Source organism: Embiotoca jacksoni, unplaced genomic scaffold (genome assembly GCF_022577435.1).
Source record: "Embiotoca jacksoni isolate LCO1_2020_lvr unplaced genomic scaffold, fEmbJac1.0.p SCAF_11, whole genome shotgun sequence".
In the NCBI taxonomy this organism is placed as follows: Eukaryota; Metazoa; Chordata; class Actinopteri; family Embiotocidae; genus Embiotoca; species Embiotoca jacksoni.
In genome coordinates this window covers 11,092,948-11,110,272 of record NW_027185241.1, presented here as the reverse complement: position 1 = coordinate 11,110,272, position 17,325 = coordinate 11,092,948, and the positions used below count along the sequence as shown (strand labels likewise).

At 40.9% G+C, this 17,325-nt stretch overlaps 2 protein-coding genes across 2 annotated transcripts; one reads left to right on the top strand and one right to left on the bottom strand.

Annotated features, from left to right (window-relative positions):
- Positions 1-702: 702 nt before the first annotated feature.
- dscc1 (DNA replication and sister chromatid cohesion 1) lies at positions 703-4,503 on the bottom strand. Its single transcript, XM_069143158.1, has 9 exons — positions 4,201-4,503; positions 3,475-3,643; positions 2,931-3,065; positions 2,462-2,552; positions 2,168-2,306; positions 1,918-1,970; positions 1,648-1,802; positions 1,267-1,415; positions 703-1,118 (listed from the first exon to the last, which is right to left on the bottom strand). Exons 1-9 carry the CDS (start codon positions 4,368-4,370, stop codon positions 1,007-1,009), a joined length of 1,173 nt encoding a protein of 390 aa, XP_068999259.1. The 5' UTR covers positions 4,371-4,503; the 3' UTR covers positions 703-1,006.
- Positions 4,504-4,805: 302 nt separating this feature from the next.
- Positions 4,806-14,467, top strand: mrpl13 (mitochondrial ribosomal protein L13). Its single transcript, XM_069143156.1, has 7 exons — positions 4,806-4,904; positions 5,944-6,067; positions 6,470-6,563; positions 7,102-7,162; positions 8,575-8,661; positions 9,948-10,069; positions 13,552-14,467. The coding sequence occupies exons 1-7, from the start codon at positions 4,878-4,880 to the stop codon at positions 13,574-13,576; spliced, it is 540 nt and encodes a 179-aa protein (XP_068999257.1). The 5' UTR covers positions 4,806-4,877; the 3' UTR covers positions 13,577-14,467.
- Positions 14,468-17,325: the final 2,858 nt, after the last annotated feature.

The window sequence follows — 17,325 nt, the reverse complement described above, 5'->3', positions numbered from 1 at the left end:
GATCTGAGGATCTCCTGTGTGAGATTTCCATTTAACGAAAGATTTTTTTTTTATAACCGCCGGTACACACTTACTTGACTCCTATAGCAACCACTCTTGTCCCTGATATTATCTACAAATTTCAAATATTGCATTTAGATGTTACAGTAAGCAAAACATGTACATAACGTTTTCCCACACCACAATGTTTTAAAGCCAACATTAATATAAGTTTGATGATTTCTGAGACTCTTCTGATCACCTTTTTAACTTTGTCTCATCTTGTTGTTTCTGTGTTCAAACAAAAAACGTTCCCATTTTCACATCCTAATTTCTGCTCATACATGTTAAGGTTCATGAGTGTTTTGTGCAGCATTATGATTTATACTTTTTTTTGTGAGATTACCATTTGTCTCCTGTTCAGTTGTTTCAAGCAGCTGTAATGATGCCAGTAACCACCAAGCTGAGGTGATTTGGGGTTTTACTAATACGCATGTTCAACAACCAAATTCAAATGTCTTTTAAATGCAGTAGAGACCAGAGCAGAGTTTTCCAGTCAGCATGTGGAGCTTATGTGTATCATATTTATCAGCACAGGCCACCACCTGGTGGACAACCTCCAGTGCAGCACAGAGTAAGTTCCAACATTACATTTCCCTGCTGTAAGTGAAAAAAGTGCTAATTTGTCCAACACTAGTTAACAATGGTCCATAGGAGACAGAGAATTATGATTTTATATTTATTTGAATATTTTGTATTACATGTATAACTTTTTTAACAGACAAAATAAAAACTGAAGTACAAATCCAGTTTGACTACAGTCAACCTATATCTGTACTAATCACTTAACATTTGAATGTCAAGTGGTTTATTTTTCATAAACAACTGCTGAATGATGATTCATAACTTCAATGCTAACAGGTATTTGTAGTAAATTGATTTTGACTGTGTCTTGGTTGAAAAAGTGAAAATAAACATAAACACATACATCTCCAAACGTAAATTCCTCGCTTGATGTTGGACATGTTCATGTAGCTACAGGTCTTCTTGAGTTGAAAACTTTAATCCCATTTTGCAGTGAAGATCGAGCGTATTTGGTGAGGAGGGCTCCGGTGGTCTGTTTCTCTCCACACAGGTCTCTGGATGAGGAGAAGATGGAGGAGGTGGAGCATTGCAAATTAGAATGAGTCAGAACACTTATCTATATGCTACAAATTAGGTCATTCAGAGGTTAATATTTTATTTTCATTAAATGTCATGATCATTTCCCAAGTGGCTAACACTAACTGAATGTACGGTGTGATGTCCTCCTCTGTCCATTTCTCTCGGAGGATGAAGAGGTGGTTGAAGCGCTCCATCGTGTCCTCTGGGAGATCCTCCACGCGCAGCAGGCAGATGGTCTCGGGACGGGAGGTGCGATCCACCAGCGCGACGCTCTGCAAGATTTACAACGAGTCAGGAAACGAAACTTTGGAAACAAATTCTTCAAATCCAACAAAGTGCGAACAGCCTTGCAAAAAGAACCAGACAACAATTACATAAAAACTAAAGAGGATTCAGGGGGATTTTATGGATGGGTAAGAGTTAGTTAATTTTTTTTTTTTTTTGCATTAAGCTGTATCAAAATGTAACTCCGCCAGCTCTCTTCTGCTCAGACTGCAGTTTCACCTTTAGCTGGTCCAGCCGTGTGCTCATGCCCTCTGGGACGCTCTGCTGCCAGACCTCCTGAAACTCCCTCAGATTGAACTTGACAGCGTTTTGCAGCAGCATTAGTGCCATAGCCCGACACACTTTATCCTCATGCAACGCATAAAAAACCTCATCTGTACAGAGGAAGGAGGACATAGATATTTTAGTGCCGAGCAGTGTAAGATTTCACTATTAAGTTTACTTATGAAATCAGTTGAATTTTCTCAAATCACTAGTTTTTTTTTTTACCATTTTCAATAGATCGTTTCCCATAGGAGTTCAAACAGTGCTCGATCATCTCTCTGTGAATAAGAAAAAGAATATCATCATTGCAATGTGGCTGTGTATCTACCATATTTAAAAACATATCCTTTTAAATAACCTTTTAACAGATGCTCAGAAAGTCACTATAACCCCTGCTCATGTCAATTCAAAATCCAGTCTAAAATATCAACATTTTGCTTTCCTTTTGTCCTTTTGTTCACATGTATTGACTTACCTGGGCTCCAGTGGGCCCAGCTCGTCCAGACTGGTCTGAAGAGGAACCTTGTTGAAGGACCACGACTCGGAATCCACCAGCTGAGCCACATGACCGAGCAGCTTCATCTCATAGTCAAATTCCAGCACACGCCAAAAGCCTGGATGGAAGAAAGATTCTCTCTAAACAGCTGGTATGGATCTTTGTTTTGTTTTTTTTAATCATTTACATTAGTAAATAAATTAAACTTAAACATTACATGCACATGTTATTTCAGAAATTACAGAATAAATTTTAAAAAAAATCACTGTTTACCATCTATCTGACAGGCATGGATGGCCTCTAAGTGGGTCTTTATCTCCTCTTCACTGGCCTGAATCCTCTCCAGCAGGTCCAGCATTGTGTACTGGCAACAGAGCAAACCACTTATTAACAGGTACAATAACATTCAGAAGACAGATAGAAATTGTCTGTACAGATGTAGATACAGAAGCTCTATATTCTTTCACCAGCTGTATTACATGATACAATCAGTTAGAGCTCCACAAATATTTCACTGACAGATATTTTATTTGCAATAATCAAATGTTTCAGCATGAAAACGTCTCTCATTAAGTTGCGTTTAGGTTGTAATCGAAATTGATGTACCATCTGACTAATCAATAACCTCCATGGTGAGAGGTGGTGCTCTGGGTAAAAGAGTTAGGACTAATTTAATAGTAATTTCGCTGGTCTGCCTACACTGGGATGACACCGTGTAATTGGAATATATATATATATTCACCCTGTTCTCTGTATTCTCATCCTGCCCGTGTAATGCAGGTCCTTCATAAGGATTCTCCAATAAAAGCTTCTTCAGTTTCTTCAGTTTTGGCCGCTGTTTCCTCAGTTCCCAGTAGCTGTTACAAAATCCCCAGATCTACAACAGAAGAAGAAGATTGCGATTAATTCGAAACCTACACGTGTGAATCAAAACCTTCTGAGACTGTTCTGGTTGTGCACAAACTGAGTGCAACACCGTGATGTGATGTGCGAGGGGAAGCTATAAGCTCGGTGTGTAAGTATTCCAAGTTACGTCACCTGATCAACACCATCACCTGCATTTTTGTGACCACCGGTCTGTGAGCATCATAACTTGAACTACTTGCTCACAAAGGTTATAGCTTCCCCCTGCTCCGAGTACGTCACCATGCTGCGCACCATTTGCACATATCAGGAACAGTCTGGAAACCTTTTTGATCACCCCTCGTATGTCGTTTATGTTTGTGTGTTACAGCATAACCAGCTCATCGGCTGAAAGAAGGCTCCTGGGTGTGTGATTTCCGTACCTGACTGTGCACCACATGAGAGCTGTCCTGGCTGTCGGTGAGTTGGTCTGGTGTTCTGCATCCTGGTAGAAACAGCAGCAGGTTGGATGTGTCAGCTATTTTTAGCTCATAGGTCTTGTCGCCAGTACAGACCACTGCACGCTCATCTGTATCACCCCGGATTACTAGACTGGTAACAAGGGAAAGAAGAATTCGTACTTATACTGGATCACTTATGTTTATATTTACATGTACATGTACATACATCCTGCTCTTCATGCATGGTGTACCAGTTTAATTATCTTCAGCCCTGTATATGATTAGTGTTAAACAAGAAACAGTAACACAGAAATAATGAGTTGATTAATTGATTGGTATTAATTGGTATATCATAACTATAAATTGACAAAAGCATGCCCCAAAAAAACTGTCAATGCCAAATATGGACTGGTTTGATGTTATTAAACAGGGGAAATTATTGTTGTCTTTGTTGCATGTCATTGTCAATTAAAAACCACAGGTCTTTATCAGATAAAACTAAAGTTTGAAAAAGTCACATTGAATTCTGGGGAACCTGTGAAGAATATTATTTGATACTCCTATTATTTAAGTTTTTCAATAATCACACGTATAGCTAATCAATCATGAAACTAAGCAGACCTTGTGAACAGAAACAGGACATCAATGCTTCCTTTGAGTCGGTCTGTTCAGTACAAACACAGACTCACTTTAGTTCACACACGTTACCTTTGGCCAGCTTCGATGTGTCTGCACAGTGTGTCGTCAAGCTCCATCAGGCAGTAGTCGGCAGATGAGACGTTTTCCCCGAAGGACAGGCAGTGGATTGTTTGCTGTAGATCTTCCTCCTTCAGCTTGGCGATCTGCAGAGTGGCCTGCACCTCCTCTAAACTTCTCATCTTCGGTCCGACGACCGATGAGGTTTTGAAGAATGAACCACAAACTGTCCTTTTGCTAATGAATACAATTATTCGTAACTGTTGTTACTGTGTTTTGTCAAATTTACCCGCTCTCTTTCTGTCGCGGGAAGGAAGTGAGGTAACTCCGTCTAGATGTGACGGCAAAATACCACCGGGTGGAAACTATTATTCGACAGCGTTAAAAAAAAAAAAAATACAACGTAATTATCTTTGATAAGTTATTTGAAACTTGTCGTTGGGATCTACTATAACTTTACATAGACACACGTGAATTATACTACAACTTGTCGTTGAGATCTACAATCAATTTACATAGACAGAAGTGCATTATACCACATGACCAAATACAGATGAACCTGTAACATACGATCACGGTAGGAACAGTACAGTCTCAAATCTTGTTTTAACCGAACCCAATTAACAAGCGGACCTGTAACTCGCGTTGAGGGTCAAACATGTTGAGGATGTGCTGCTAGTGACATCAAAATGTCAAGTTTCTCCAGATCTGCCCAGGTAACATGACACGTCGTACGTTGCGTTAGCTTTTGTCTTTCGTTTTTAAGTCACCATTTGAACGTGATGTTGGTTTAACGAGACGGGAAGTATTCAGTCGGACTGTTAGCAGCGCGTTGCTAACAGCTACTATTATGACGTCATTACCTTTAAGAAGCAATGTAACCTTAAATCAAATTTTTTTTATCTTCAATTAACTTTTAGCCGGAATAATTAAATAAACACGTCCGAGCCTGAAGTATTGTTTTGCGTAATCTTAAGAACTATTTATTGAGTTTTTCTATGAAGTCATTTCAACACGTTGTGTGTGTGTGCGTGTTCTCAAAAGATGGAGGAAATGACGGCGCAGTTGGAGAAAAGCTTTTGCCTCCAGCCGCCTCCTGTTTTTTTTTCACATCACCTTGGACACGACATGATAAATATTGCATTGGAAATGTTGTTTTAAAAAAACAACAACAACCAAGTTGATGATGATGATTCAAACCTGATTAAATACACTTGAACAAATACGCAGGTATCTGAGAACATTGTCGTGTTTGTGTCTAATCAACTGCTGTGTGGAGACATCTAATTCTTCACATGGTTAATGTTCAGATTGCAGAGAAATGGGATCGACAGCAGTTTGTTTTTATTGGTGATGCATTGTGTAAATAAGTGTAAGCTGTCAGTTCTTGATAATTATTTGGGGTTTATTTGTGTTAAGTAGTGGGCTTTAGTCGCATGTCCACGGTGTCAGGGTAATGGGGTCAACAACTACGTTAACACATTTAAAAAAAATTATTCCCATTAATACAAATATTCTGTTTATCCGATGAGTCGTTTTAGTTTAGAAACACATTGCCACGTTTTCTCTCTTTTTTTTTTAAACTCTTAATAATGCCTCTGCTACAGTGAAACATGACATTTACAATGTGTGCTTTTCCTACTGTGACATATATCTTCTGTGAAAAATGTTTGCATTTTCTCATCCTGTTAAACCTGCGTTGGTTCTGTGCCTGTCAGTTTATGTACTCCATTCTTTCTCCTTTCCTTCTCTCAGCAATGGGCGACCTTCGCCCGCTCCTGGTTCCTGATTGACGCCAGGATGCAGCCGCCTGGCAAGATCGCCTCTATGTGCTCTGTTAGATTACAGGGGAAACACAAACCTATCTACCATGCACTGAGTGAGTAGGAACTGTTTAAAGTCAGAAGTACATTTCCAACTTTAACATAATCCTTCCACTCTGTATAAACTACAGTTTTTCCTGTTGCGAAACCACAACCCATCTTTAGTCAAGGATGTTGCAGTGTGAAACGGCCACACGACGGCAGTAGAGGACAAACTATAAAAGTGTTTGCTTCCTTTGCACCAATACTTTAAAAAAGTTATATTCTGGTAATACTATGTGTTTATATTAAGATTTATCTTTGTTGGCTTCATAAACTAGCATCTGTTTTCAGAATATATTGATTTGTAGACCAGCAGTGTGTGTCCTTGTCTGTCTCTCTGGTAAAATAGAGTATATCTACTTAAGTTTTTATCATAACGACAAGTCTGAAAACAAACCTCTTGAATGTCTTCACAGGTGACTGTGGTGACCACGTAGTATTAATAAACACCAAACACATAGCTTTCTCTGGGAACAAATGGGAGCAAAAAGTCTACTCATCACACACGGGGTAAGTGACACCATAATCCCACATTTCCTGTCTCCTTTTCTTTGTTGTGTCCAATTTGTCTTTGCTCTTCAGTGCCTATGAACCTCTTGGAAACTGTTACAAGAAAGATAAAGACATGGTGTGTCAGTAGCTTGTTGTGTTGTATTTTTATCGTGGAGTCACAGATTTGTGACGGTAAACTGCTGGGAACCAATAACAGTTTTTTTCTGCATATTTTCTGCATGTACATTAGATATGGACATTAGTGGTTATATTTCTCCTTGCTTCCAGTATGACACTTTAAAAGAACACAGAGTTTTGCCTTTGGTGATCTAATATTCTGTGGCTGCTCGAAAGGAATTAGGATTCATTATCCGTCTCCTACAAGAGGCTAATACATTGTTTAAAGGAGAACAGATATTTTATGAGAAATGTCAGCTTGTTTGGTGTATGTATGTTTTGATATTTTTCTGTATCTAATACTTGCGAGTGGCAAAATGACGAGCTTTAGTTTGTTGTGCAGAAGAAGGACTGATTTAGCTTTGTATTTTTTCTAAAGGTATCCCGGTGGATTCAAACAACTCACAGCTGCCCAGCTCCACCAAAAGGACCCAAAGGCTGTAAGTGTTTCCACTCACTGTTTTGCTTCTTTTTTTTATTATTATTATTATTAGTGAGAGAGAATTTTTAAATCCTTGAAATGCCACTGCCACATACTGTACCTTACACCTTGGATTTTTGTTATACTGAATGTGTGATTTAAGCCGCGGTCATGAAGAGATTAATACAGTTTCTATGTGTGCCGTGCAGACAAGGTGTTTCCTGATTTGACACTTATCCCCTTCTTCGTGTGTGCCGCTGGTGCATATTAATGTGAAGTGCAGGGAAGTGGGATTAAGCAGCACTGGATTTGTGATGGTGGTGTTTGGTGTGTTCGGAGACTCGGTGTGTCAATTCAAGGATAATCCCCGCGGTTTTGCTTGTGTTGCATATTCATGGTTTCAGGGTTACGGACTCTTCTGTTGTGTTAAAGGAAGAGTGGAGCCTGTTGTGACAGCCTTTTACATAAACAGTGATGATTACATTCAGAGCTTTACGTGACCTACATACTGTACTTGACAAACCAATTGGACTCCTCTGTTATTTAACAACAGGGTTTTGACAAAAGAGAGAGAAGAAACTCATGAGCTCAAAGGAGACACTACAGTCTGTCCTGTTTTTTATTGTCAACAAAGTAGAACAAAACAAGGAATTTAACAAGGAATTTACATCTTCCATTAACACTAATACATGATAAAGTCAACAAGTTTGTGCCATGCAGAAAAATACTATTTAAAGAAAAGGAAAGAAAAGGAAAAAGAAAATGAAACCAAACATGGATTAAATCTGAACCTGAAAACAATCCCAAACTATTGCTGAGATTTCTCCTGTTCGAGTAACGTTTGAGTTAAAACAGCGTGTTGTAAGAAGTCGTGTATTTTGTTTCAACTCTACACAACATAGCAAGAATTTGTAGAAATTTTACCGCATGAAGCTTGTAGCCCGATAAAAATACCTTCATTTTCTGTTGCCATGTGGGGACCACTAGAAGTTAGTGAATGACCTGTACTGGTCTCCAGCCTGCTGTTTACTAAGCCATGAGAAACATCTACTCTGCTGCACTTGGCTCTGCAACTGCTGCAGGTTTCAGTCCAGCCGATGACCACAGACGTGTGTCTTGATGGAGATTTAGTTAAAATGAAGTTTGGAGGGTTGGCGAGCAAAGAGGGGGAAATGGAACTGGACAGATTAGTGATTTGTTGGCACTGCACTCTGTCCAACATCTCTCTCCAATGTTTCAGTGCAGTTACTCAGTCCAGTAACTCGGTCCAAGTTGAATTCACATGTACAACAAGCTTCCCATTGAGAGACACGGTTGCATTTCAGAGGCAAATAGAAGGAAAACATGGAGAAAGTGTCTCAGGTTGCCATAGACACAGGAATCAGTTAGTTGATTGTGTGTCATCCTTTTCAATGTGCTTCCTCTTTCCAGATTGTGAAGTTAGCGGTTTACGGCATGCTGCCTCGGAATCTGCCCCGGCGCACCATGATGCAGCGATTACACATCTTTCCTGAAGACGTAAGTTCTGTTTCACCTCATATCTCTGAACCTTAATTGTTCTGGTTTAATAAGGACAAGAAGAAAAAGGGCACATTATGAGAAGGGGCGCAACTGGTCCACTCATGTTGCAGATACTGTTTCACCTTTACAGTTAATGTCAGTTAATCAATATAGAATTAATATAGACACGACAGAGTAGTAGTTGTTTTCTTTCATCCATATTTTCCCACTGGTTTTGAGGTTTTCTCATAAGCACTTTTACTCTTTCTCAGGCTTGTATGAATTGATGCTGCACTTATCTGTAGGTTTATATGAACAGTGGATCATTAGGTGGGAACGATGGGCATTTTATGCAAAAATTCCATTTGATATTTACAGGGAACTATTCTACCGGCTTCCCTGTGTTTGGCTCCCAAACGACTGCATAGCTGTGGTAGACTTATGATATACCAGCTTTACCTGTCAAGAGTTTGCACTGCACCTCATTTGTGTTTAAATTGTTTTTGAAGGAGTTTGTTGAACGGTTGTTCAAGCTACCTGACCAAGTTAGTGACTAGATGGTGAACATAGTGGAGCATTTACGGTTTAATAGACAGATACCTACCTCACGAGTTGGTGAAGACCAAAAACAGAGCTAAAAGCAAGTATAATAATAATTTTGACAGGTTTAAAATGAGCGGCAGCACACATGACAGCTTCTGAAATTAATTCAAACAAAAAAAACTTTTGGCAGGCTGTTGATTGACCTGTCTAACTATTACCTGGATGTAATTGCTACCATTGTGAGAGCAATATCATTAATTCCAAGCAGAATAGAGCAGATGTTTGAATTGTAATACAGGAGCTGTGTGGTGTCAGACTTTATTTTGGTCCTGACCCGATATTCACCATCAGAATAAATAGTGTGAAGTGTGCATCACTAATTACTTGCAGATAGGTGTTGTAAATTGTCTGCAGTGGCGTCTGTTAGTCAGAACAGTTCAGACAGTGTCTTGTAAGGTTTTGTATTTTTAATCACTGGTCTTGTCTGAACTATTTTCCTGCTCTTTAAATGAACCTGTAGGCACATGTCCTGCTGTAATAAATATTTATGAGACTGACTGACGCCACTGGAGAGTGATTGACCCTAAATCCCCCCTCAAGTCTTTGAGAAGAATATCTGATCCTCCTCTTTGGTGTAAATGGTCCTTTCTTCTCTCACTTGTCACCTCCTTAAAATTCTTTTCCCACTTCCTATCTCCTTCCTTTTTTCTTTTTGAATTTCTATAATGTCTTCCATATCTCCTCCATCCACCCCTCTCTAGGAGCTGCCAGATGACATTCGAGCCAACCTGACAGAAGAGCTTCCTCAGCCCAGAGAGATCCCCAAGAAACTCAGCGAGTACAGCCAAGTGGAGAGAGACGCCTTCCCTAGGCTGTGGACGCCGTATGTAGAAACACACACAGACATTCTGCACTGAAACACAACAATGCTTGCCGAAATGCAGACACTATACACAGTACACGTGCAGGTTTTACTGTCTATAAATGCAAAATGCAAAAAAACTCAAATCAGGTGCAGCCAAAATAAAAAATTAATTCCGTTTATACTGAAGTCAGTGACCTGATTATGAAATTACAAACTTGAACGTTTATGGTGCCAACCACCAACTTCTACTTTCATCTCTAAAGTCTAATCTGTCTGTGTGTTTACCTCACTTGGGAGTCATTCCCTCATCTTTTTGTCCTTGGCGGGTGCTAGATTGGATCAGCCAGAGGAACGCTCTCAACTGTACGCTGCTGCGATGGCTTGTTTCACTGTCAGTCAGCTGGTCCCTAACCTTAACCCTCCCACAATGTAACCACTAATCACAAGCAGAGCCTCCCTCCCACTGATCCCGTCTAGTACAGGCGTTCTCCCTCTGAGGAAATTCTCTCTGAGACACACTCACATTTTAGTGTCTTGTGTTGGTGAGGACGAGCCAGAAGGGGGTGATGTTGAACCGAGTACCATCTCACAGTGCTTCTTATGTACAATAACCAAGCTGCTCTGTGATACAGCAGTTGTAGCGTCAGTGGTTGACTTGCTCTAATTGTTTGTAACACAGCTGTTGGTCACGTGGTTATATCTGTAAAAATGATGAGTTTACGTTTGGGATTTTGCATTGAAAAGAAATGGAGATTTAAAAATCTGTGGAAACTGCTCTTCATTCGATTGTTGTTAACTTTTAAACGTGACTTTAGAGGCGAGGCGCAGTAGGTGGTGTCTCTCCGACCATTAACCAGTGCAGTACAATATTTATGTCTATGAGTATGGAGCAGGGGAAGATGTTTCTGTGGACTCGCTCGCTCGCTGCCTCGTTCTGCTCCGACCTCGTCAGCAGTCTGAGCGCTCTGTATTGTTTTCATGGTCTTACCAAGCAACGCGTGCAGAAATAGAGCCAATTCAGTAGCATGCCAGCCCTTTCTGTGGCCAGTTTGACTCTGTCACTTTCCCCTCACGCAGGAAAAAATAAGATGCAACATTTTTCATTGTAACTACAAACACATGTGTCTGTGGTGTGAATGACTGTCGGCCAGCTAGGAGCTGTCATTATGTGACATGAGGCACAGAGAACAGGGACTGACTGTTGGACGGACAGACACTTGATTCATAGAGAGAGACTCCATGAGGAGTCTGCTCCTTTGTGAACTACTACATACATGTATGAGCTTTTGTCCCGAAGCTGATTTGCAAGTTAGTGTGTGTGTGTGTGCGCGCTTTCTTAAAAAGTTTAATAAATGAAGGTTCATCGTACTGTAACCGGTGGCCTTCAGAATTCTCCCGGTCCTCGGTGCGATGCCAAAACAAAAATATTTGGATGTCACAAACACACATAGACAAAAGTCAGCTTTTTTTTTCCATCACTTCCCAACTGTCTAGATATACAAGGTTTCTCCGCAAGACGAGAGAGGGAGAGCATCTGTTACTCGGCATAATCATATTCATGGCTTTTCTGAGTCAAGTATTTTCTGGGTGGAGATTAGACTGACATTGTGACCCGCCATTTTGCCGGCATGTTAATGTCGTGCCGTTGCATTTCTCCAGCCTCACCTGCACTGAACATCATTCTGACGGGTTAACTGAGTGCACTCTCTCTTCACCTGCTCAGCGTCAGCCTTGGCATCCATTAATCCATCAATCCCTCCGTTCGCTCGTCTTCCAGCTGCTTACCCAGGTCAGGGTCGCTGCTCTTCATCCACAGGAGCAGTCGCACCCAGGTGGTCTTTCTTTTAACCACTCAGCGGTGAAAATGCAAAAGTTTGGACTCACCAGGTTGTTGTGAGTAGTTCACAGAGAGACTAAATTAAGTACTTAGTCAACTTAGTATTGGCTTAAAATGAGTACCACTTGGGTCAATACAGTAAGTTCCATGACATAAGGGCATAACATTTAAATCTTCTTCTTATTTCTACTGCAACCATCAATTAAAGGTAAAAAAAACTAAATTGTCTCTTCTGATATCTACTCATGCAGCTAGTTTGTTTTGGATTTGTCTCGGCTTTCCGATATCAGCAGTACAATGGGGGGTGAATGGAAATTTTGTTATGGGCCTCACTGCCTATTAAAGATCCCATTTAGTGAAATTCAACAGCGGTGTGTCCAGAAAAAAATTTCTGCTTTCATTTCAAGTGCATTCAATTGCAGAAGTAGTCCCGATGAAAACTGTTTTAGTGTTCCTGTGCAGCAGAAGTGACACTACTTCTGGAAATAATGCTGCTTTTAAATAATTATATTTAAATGCTGTGTGCACCACAAATAAAATGCCATTCATCGCCACTGTGTTAGGGTCGCGACACAAATCCCAGACTCTCAAAACCTTGTTGAGTAAAAACTGAATCTGCATGGTTAGTTATCAAAAGAGGCAATTGACATAATATTTTGTTGTAATTTGGGTGGACTGACCCTTTTACCGTTTTACACACAGCAAACACATTTAAACAAAACAACCCACATTAATCGACAACATGGACTGAATATCTGTTTTAAGTGGGAAAACAAGAGAATGAAATTAAACTTACTGTTACTGTTGTTTGTGTCACGCGCAGCACGTGCAGCAAGTCGGTACTGCGTTCAGCATTGCTGTCGCAGTGTGTGTGTCCGAGGTGATAAATGAGCCACTTCTTATTGTTTACTGGTTCAATCTGCTCAACCAATCAGCTTGTGTGCTGAGGCCAGTCGGTGTGCGGCCGTCAAGGTCAAACTAATCCTGGTTTATTTAAGAGATGAGCCTTAGCCTAGTTAATATTCACTCACGCACTGTCTTACTCATTTTACTAATCAAATATGTGTGTGTGTGTGTGTGTGTGTGTGTGTGTGTGTGTGTGTGTGTGTGTGTGTGTGTGTGTGTCAGGAGAGATGGGGTTGAGGTCACAAAGGGCGATTCAATCGTTACCCTTTATTAAACACATAGTTAATATTCTCTCAGAAAAACCTTGGAGCAGAGGCGAGCGATTATTATCAGATATGCGCTCCCCCTCCACCTCTGTACAACACACACACACACACACACATACACACACACACACACACACACACACACACACACACTGATCACATAAACAAGTGCTCAGACATAGAAAATCGACCACATAGGCATACTGCTGTAGTTGATAGCAGAGCTATTACATTTGATGATATTTTTCCTATTTTGTATCAAAATCTATACAGCATGCGCTGATAAAATCTGCTGCAATCTCTGCTTGAAATTAAAGGGGAAAAAACACAAAGAGAAGATGCTGTGTCTGAACTCATTTTGAAAAAAATAATAAACAAAAATGATAAGATCTGCCCAGTTTCTCAGCTGTCACTTTCTACCGATGTTTTTCCTTGTAATCAGTTATTTTTGCCTCCCCATACTAATGTGCTGCCTTGTGTTTTCTCCGCAGACCCGAAGACTACAAGATAAAATGAAATCGAGGTGCCCAACGTGACCAAAGCAAGAAAGTTTTATATTAACGCAAAACAGGATCCCCAATTACAATTCGAATTATGTGACTTGTCAAAGTATCATATGCAAGAGGCAATAAAAAAAACTTCCAACTCTGCTCCTGTTGCACGTGATTGGACCTTAGCACCGTGATGTGCATGAAAGGGGAAACTATAACCTTTGTGAGTAAGTGTTCCAAGTTACGTTGCTTAATCTACATCAGTACCTAAATTACATACTATTTTTGTGACCACTGGTATGTGCGCAATTGCGACGTCACGTCGTGGTGCTGCGTTCCAGTGTCGAGCAACAGCAGCAGCCTCAGAAATTTTTGATCGCCCCTCGTATGTCAGTGGTCAGACAGACTTTAAAGTATTTAAATACACAAAAACTGTTAAATCAGCCGATTCATCCCAAACCGGCATCACCTGGATTTAAAGCACTAACGTAGATGCTGACACCATCAGCACCAGCTCCATCCGGCTCTTTTGTGGGGATATACTCAGGACGTCTGCCTCGACACGACCTCAGCAGACCTGAATTATCCAGGAACAGCTTGAAATTTCACCATGTGACTCGGCTCTGATCAGAGAATATCAGATTCCGCGGGTTCTTACTGATTATGCAGCCATGAAATGATCAGATCTGGTCCACAAAAATGACATCTGCTAGAGCTGATCCTGCCTTTGAAGGTTTGTGGGTCCACAGTTAAACCAATTAAAATGTTGCTATGACAGCGGTTGGTTCCATCAGTAACCTCTCCCTTGAAAATGTTAACTTTGGTCAAGACTTTTTGTGTTTCCGTAGTGTTTTCACAGTACAAGTCAGTCCTGTTTAAGTGAATTGTAAAATAGGCTAATAAACAATTTAATGAAGCTCTTCTTGTCAAGTGGCCTTTTTACGTAAATGTTGTAAAAGCTAGTTATTTAACCTTTTTGTGTTCAACAAATGACCTAAAACTCAATTTTGTAGTCTCATTACAGATTTATTGGTTATAAAAGCAAACAAAATAGAAAATAAATAAGTTCATATTGTTCTAAAGGGGTGTGGTGGTGAGACACATTGCTTATTAAAGCTGCTCACGTTTGACACTTTAAAACTAGACTAGGGCCAGCTCACGGCTAAACTTTTAGGGCTTGTTTTTTTCAGGCTGCAGCGCAGGAGGGGGAAAAGTCCTTATTGATTTCACAGAGAGGCAGCAGACTTTTTTTTAATAATAATAACTGGCTTCAGGTCTCATTCCAGCAGGAGGTCAGAGGTCAACCAGTGAGCAAACAGCATCCACAGTGAGCGGGCCTGAATTTGCATAAGAAAAAATTAAACAAAGTGGGGCAGCAACACAAGACGTAAATAACACATTTGTTTTTTTAAAACCCAGAACAGATCTCGTCCGTCTTTGTGATGAGAAAATGAAATATCGCAGGACAAAATTTAATGGTTGCCAACATTTCAAAGAAAACGATGATGTAAAAAGTGATCATGTTTCCACAGTGTTCAGGGATTATAACAGAAGTTTGATGCATCTGCTTCTGCATTTCATGAAGGGATTAATTTGTAACAGTTCAGCTGAAAACACTGGTGAAGAGAATCAAAGTCAACACAATACCGAACGGGGAAATCACTTTTCAATACTCCTTTAAAAAGACAGCGTGGAAGCGAATCACGAGTCATCATTTTTTTTTAAAAAGCAGCCTGTACAAATGTTGAAAGCTCTTCGGTCGTGATGATCTGAACGGTAAAATAATCAAGCTCGTTACAACCAAAACAGGATGCACGTGTCCAGTTACACACTCAGTGATCGGCTCAAAGAAGACATGCGGCTTCACACAGAAAGAAGGGTTCAGTCCTGAAATCAGCTGAGATGGGAAGGAACAGGTCTTAACTTTACACTACCACGGGACGATGCTAACATAGATCAGGCACTTTTCGGACCTCCCTTTTACAGAGATATGGTACAAGAGTCCACAGAGCTATATACATTGTTTCACCTGGTGGGGCAACCCACCGCAGACACAGGGAGAGGGGGGGGGGGGGGGGGGGGGGGGTGGTGGTTCTCACCACAGTTTTCAGATGAGCGGCTATGTGCATATCAGTGTGTGATTTGTTTGCATGTGTCAGTATCTGTGTGTGTTGTGGTGTGCAGGGCTCAAGCACTTTAGGTGAAGTCCGTCCTTCCTCTAAAGTCCTCCCTCATCGCTCTCCTCCATGACAGCGACATCACGCGACGACCTCCTGGAGACGCCCGGTGACCTCAGCTCCACGTCCTCAGAGTGGGTGGGGTTTGAGCGGTAACCATGGCGTCCGTAAGCCAACTGAGAAGGCTGTTGTGGGTGGTACTGAGGGGGGTAACCACGGTAATAGGGGTCCTGCTCTTCCTCCTCCTCCTCCTCTTCCTCCTCCTCTTCGTCCCCTCCTTGGTCGTTGTTGTACGCCACTGCAGCAGGGTCGTACGGCTGATTGTACGGCTGGTCGTAGGGCCGGTAGCCGCCGTGAGGCAGACGTTGGACTGGGGTGGTGGGAATATTTAGGATCAGTTGGGGTGGATGCTTCTGGATCACCACAGCGAACATAAAGCCACCGCCACAGGTGAGCCCGGAGTGAGGTTAAGGCCGGCTTTGGGGACTGCTAACATGTTAAGTACACCCACCACTTAAAAGGAACATGGAGAAAGTAGTGTGGTATTAAAAGGTTACAAAACAAGCTGAAGGGGCCCTTGAACAGAAGCACAGCAGGAATGTGAGGCATGCACAGATTGAGATGTAGCTTTACAGCAGGATTCAATGATTTTAAGCAGTTAACTTTTCTCATTTCCTTGATGTTGAAATGAGTTCTCTGGGACCGCACAAGCAGATTTGGGACTCAAGACAGAGTTTAAACGACCGGGTTAATGAGAAGGTGGTTTAATGAAACTGAAGAAAAATTTACTTTCTACCCCGTACGGCCCAGATGAGATATTTTTTCCAGAAATGAAAAAGATCACATTACATTAGGGGTAGAAATATTTCCTGCCCATCTTATAGTACGTGAGATGCACAAATAGGTGAGCTGTTCAGTCATGAAAGCAGCCAATCAGCATCAAAGCAATTCATCTCTATTTAGCTGATTCACCTGGCTTTGAAAGATGAGATTAGCTTTGATGAGATTTGAGCTTGAAGCAGGGTGAAGTGGAGGCTGCTGCAGCAAAGCATTGTGTACACGGGTATATGTTAACAGATGGCACCGCGATCAGCAGAGGCAATTGTCACAGCAGCATTGTGGGGTTTTTGTTTGGTTTTTGGGGAAGGTAAATTAATCCACTTTTGTCCTTGAGACAGTCAAATGAGGAAACAGCCGGTTTTGACGAACCAGGTCTAATGAAGAAATCCAAATGACAGAAGAAATTAATCCAGTTTCTATGTTTAGTAAGGATTCACAGGGCATTATGTGGATGAAAATCTGTTGTGAATAATGTCTCTAAGAACTTGCACTTAACCCATATCCCTTACTCTTAGAAAGCCACTTTGGTTTTTCATTTGCTAAAACATACAAAATAATTTCCTGCAAAAATTAAGTGTAGCTTTCAAGAGTAATTTTTAAGAAAAAAAAATCTCCAGAGAAGCAAAATTTAAAGACCGCTGCTGCAGGGATAAGAGGTTAAAGAGGGTCAGGAGTACTTATCCATCCCAGGACATAGGGCAGCCTTGAGGGATTGATTGGCTTTATGAAATTCCATATTTCTAGTCTTTTTTTTTTT

Coding starts and splice junctions, on each gene's coding strand:
- mrpl13 (XM_069143156.1), top strand. CDS start 4,878: ATGTCAAGTTTCTCCAGATCTGCCCAG. Junction 6,564..7,101: donor GTCTACTCATCACACACGGG/GTAAGTGACACC, acceptor TTTTTTCTAAAG/GTATCCCGGTGGATTCAAAC. Junction 10,070..13,551: donor TTCCCTAGGCTGTGGACGCC/GTATGTAGAAAC, acceptor TTTTCTCCGCAG/ACCCGAAGACTACAAGATAA.
- dscc1 (XM_069143158.1), bottom strand. CDS start 4,370: ATGAGAAGTTTAGAGGAGGTGCAGGCCACTCTGCAGATCGCCAAGCTG. Junction 1,803..1,917: donor GAAACGATCTATTGAAAATG/GTAAAAAAAAAA, acceptor TCCTCTGTACAG/ATGAGGTTTTTTATGCGTTG. Junction 1,119..1,266: donor GACATCACACCGTACATTCA/GTTAGTGTTAGC, acceptor CTCCTCATCCAG/AGACCTGTGTGGAGAGAAAC.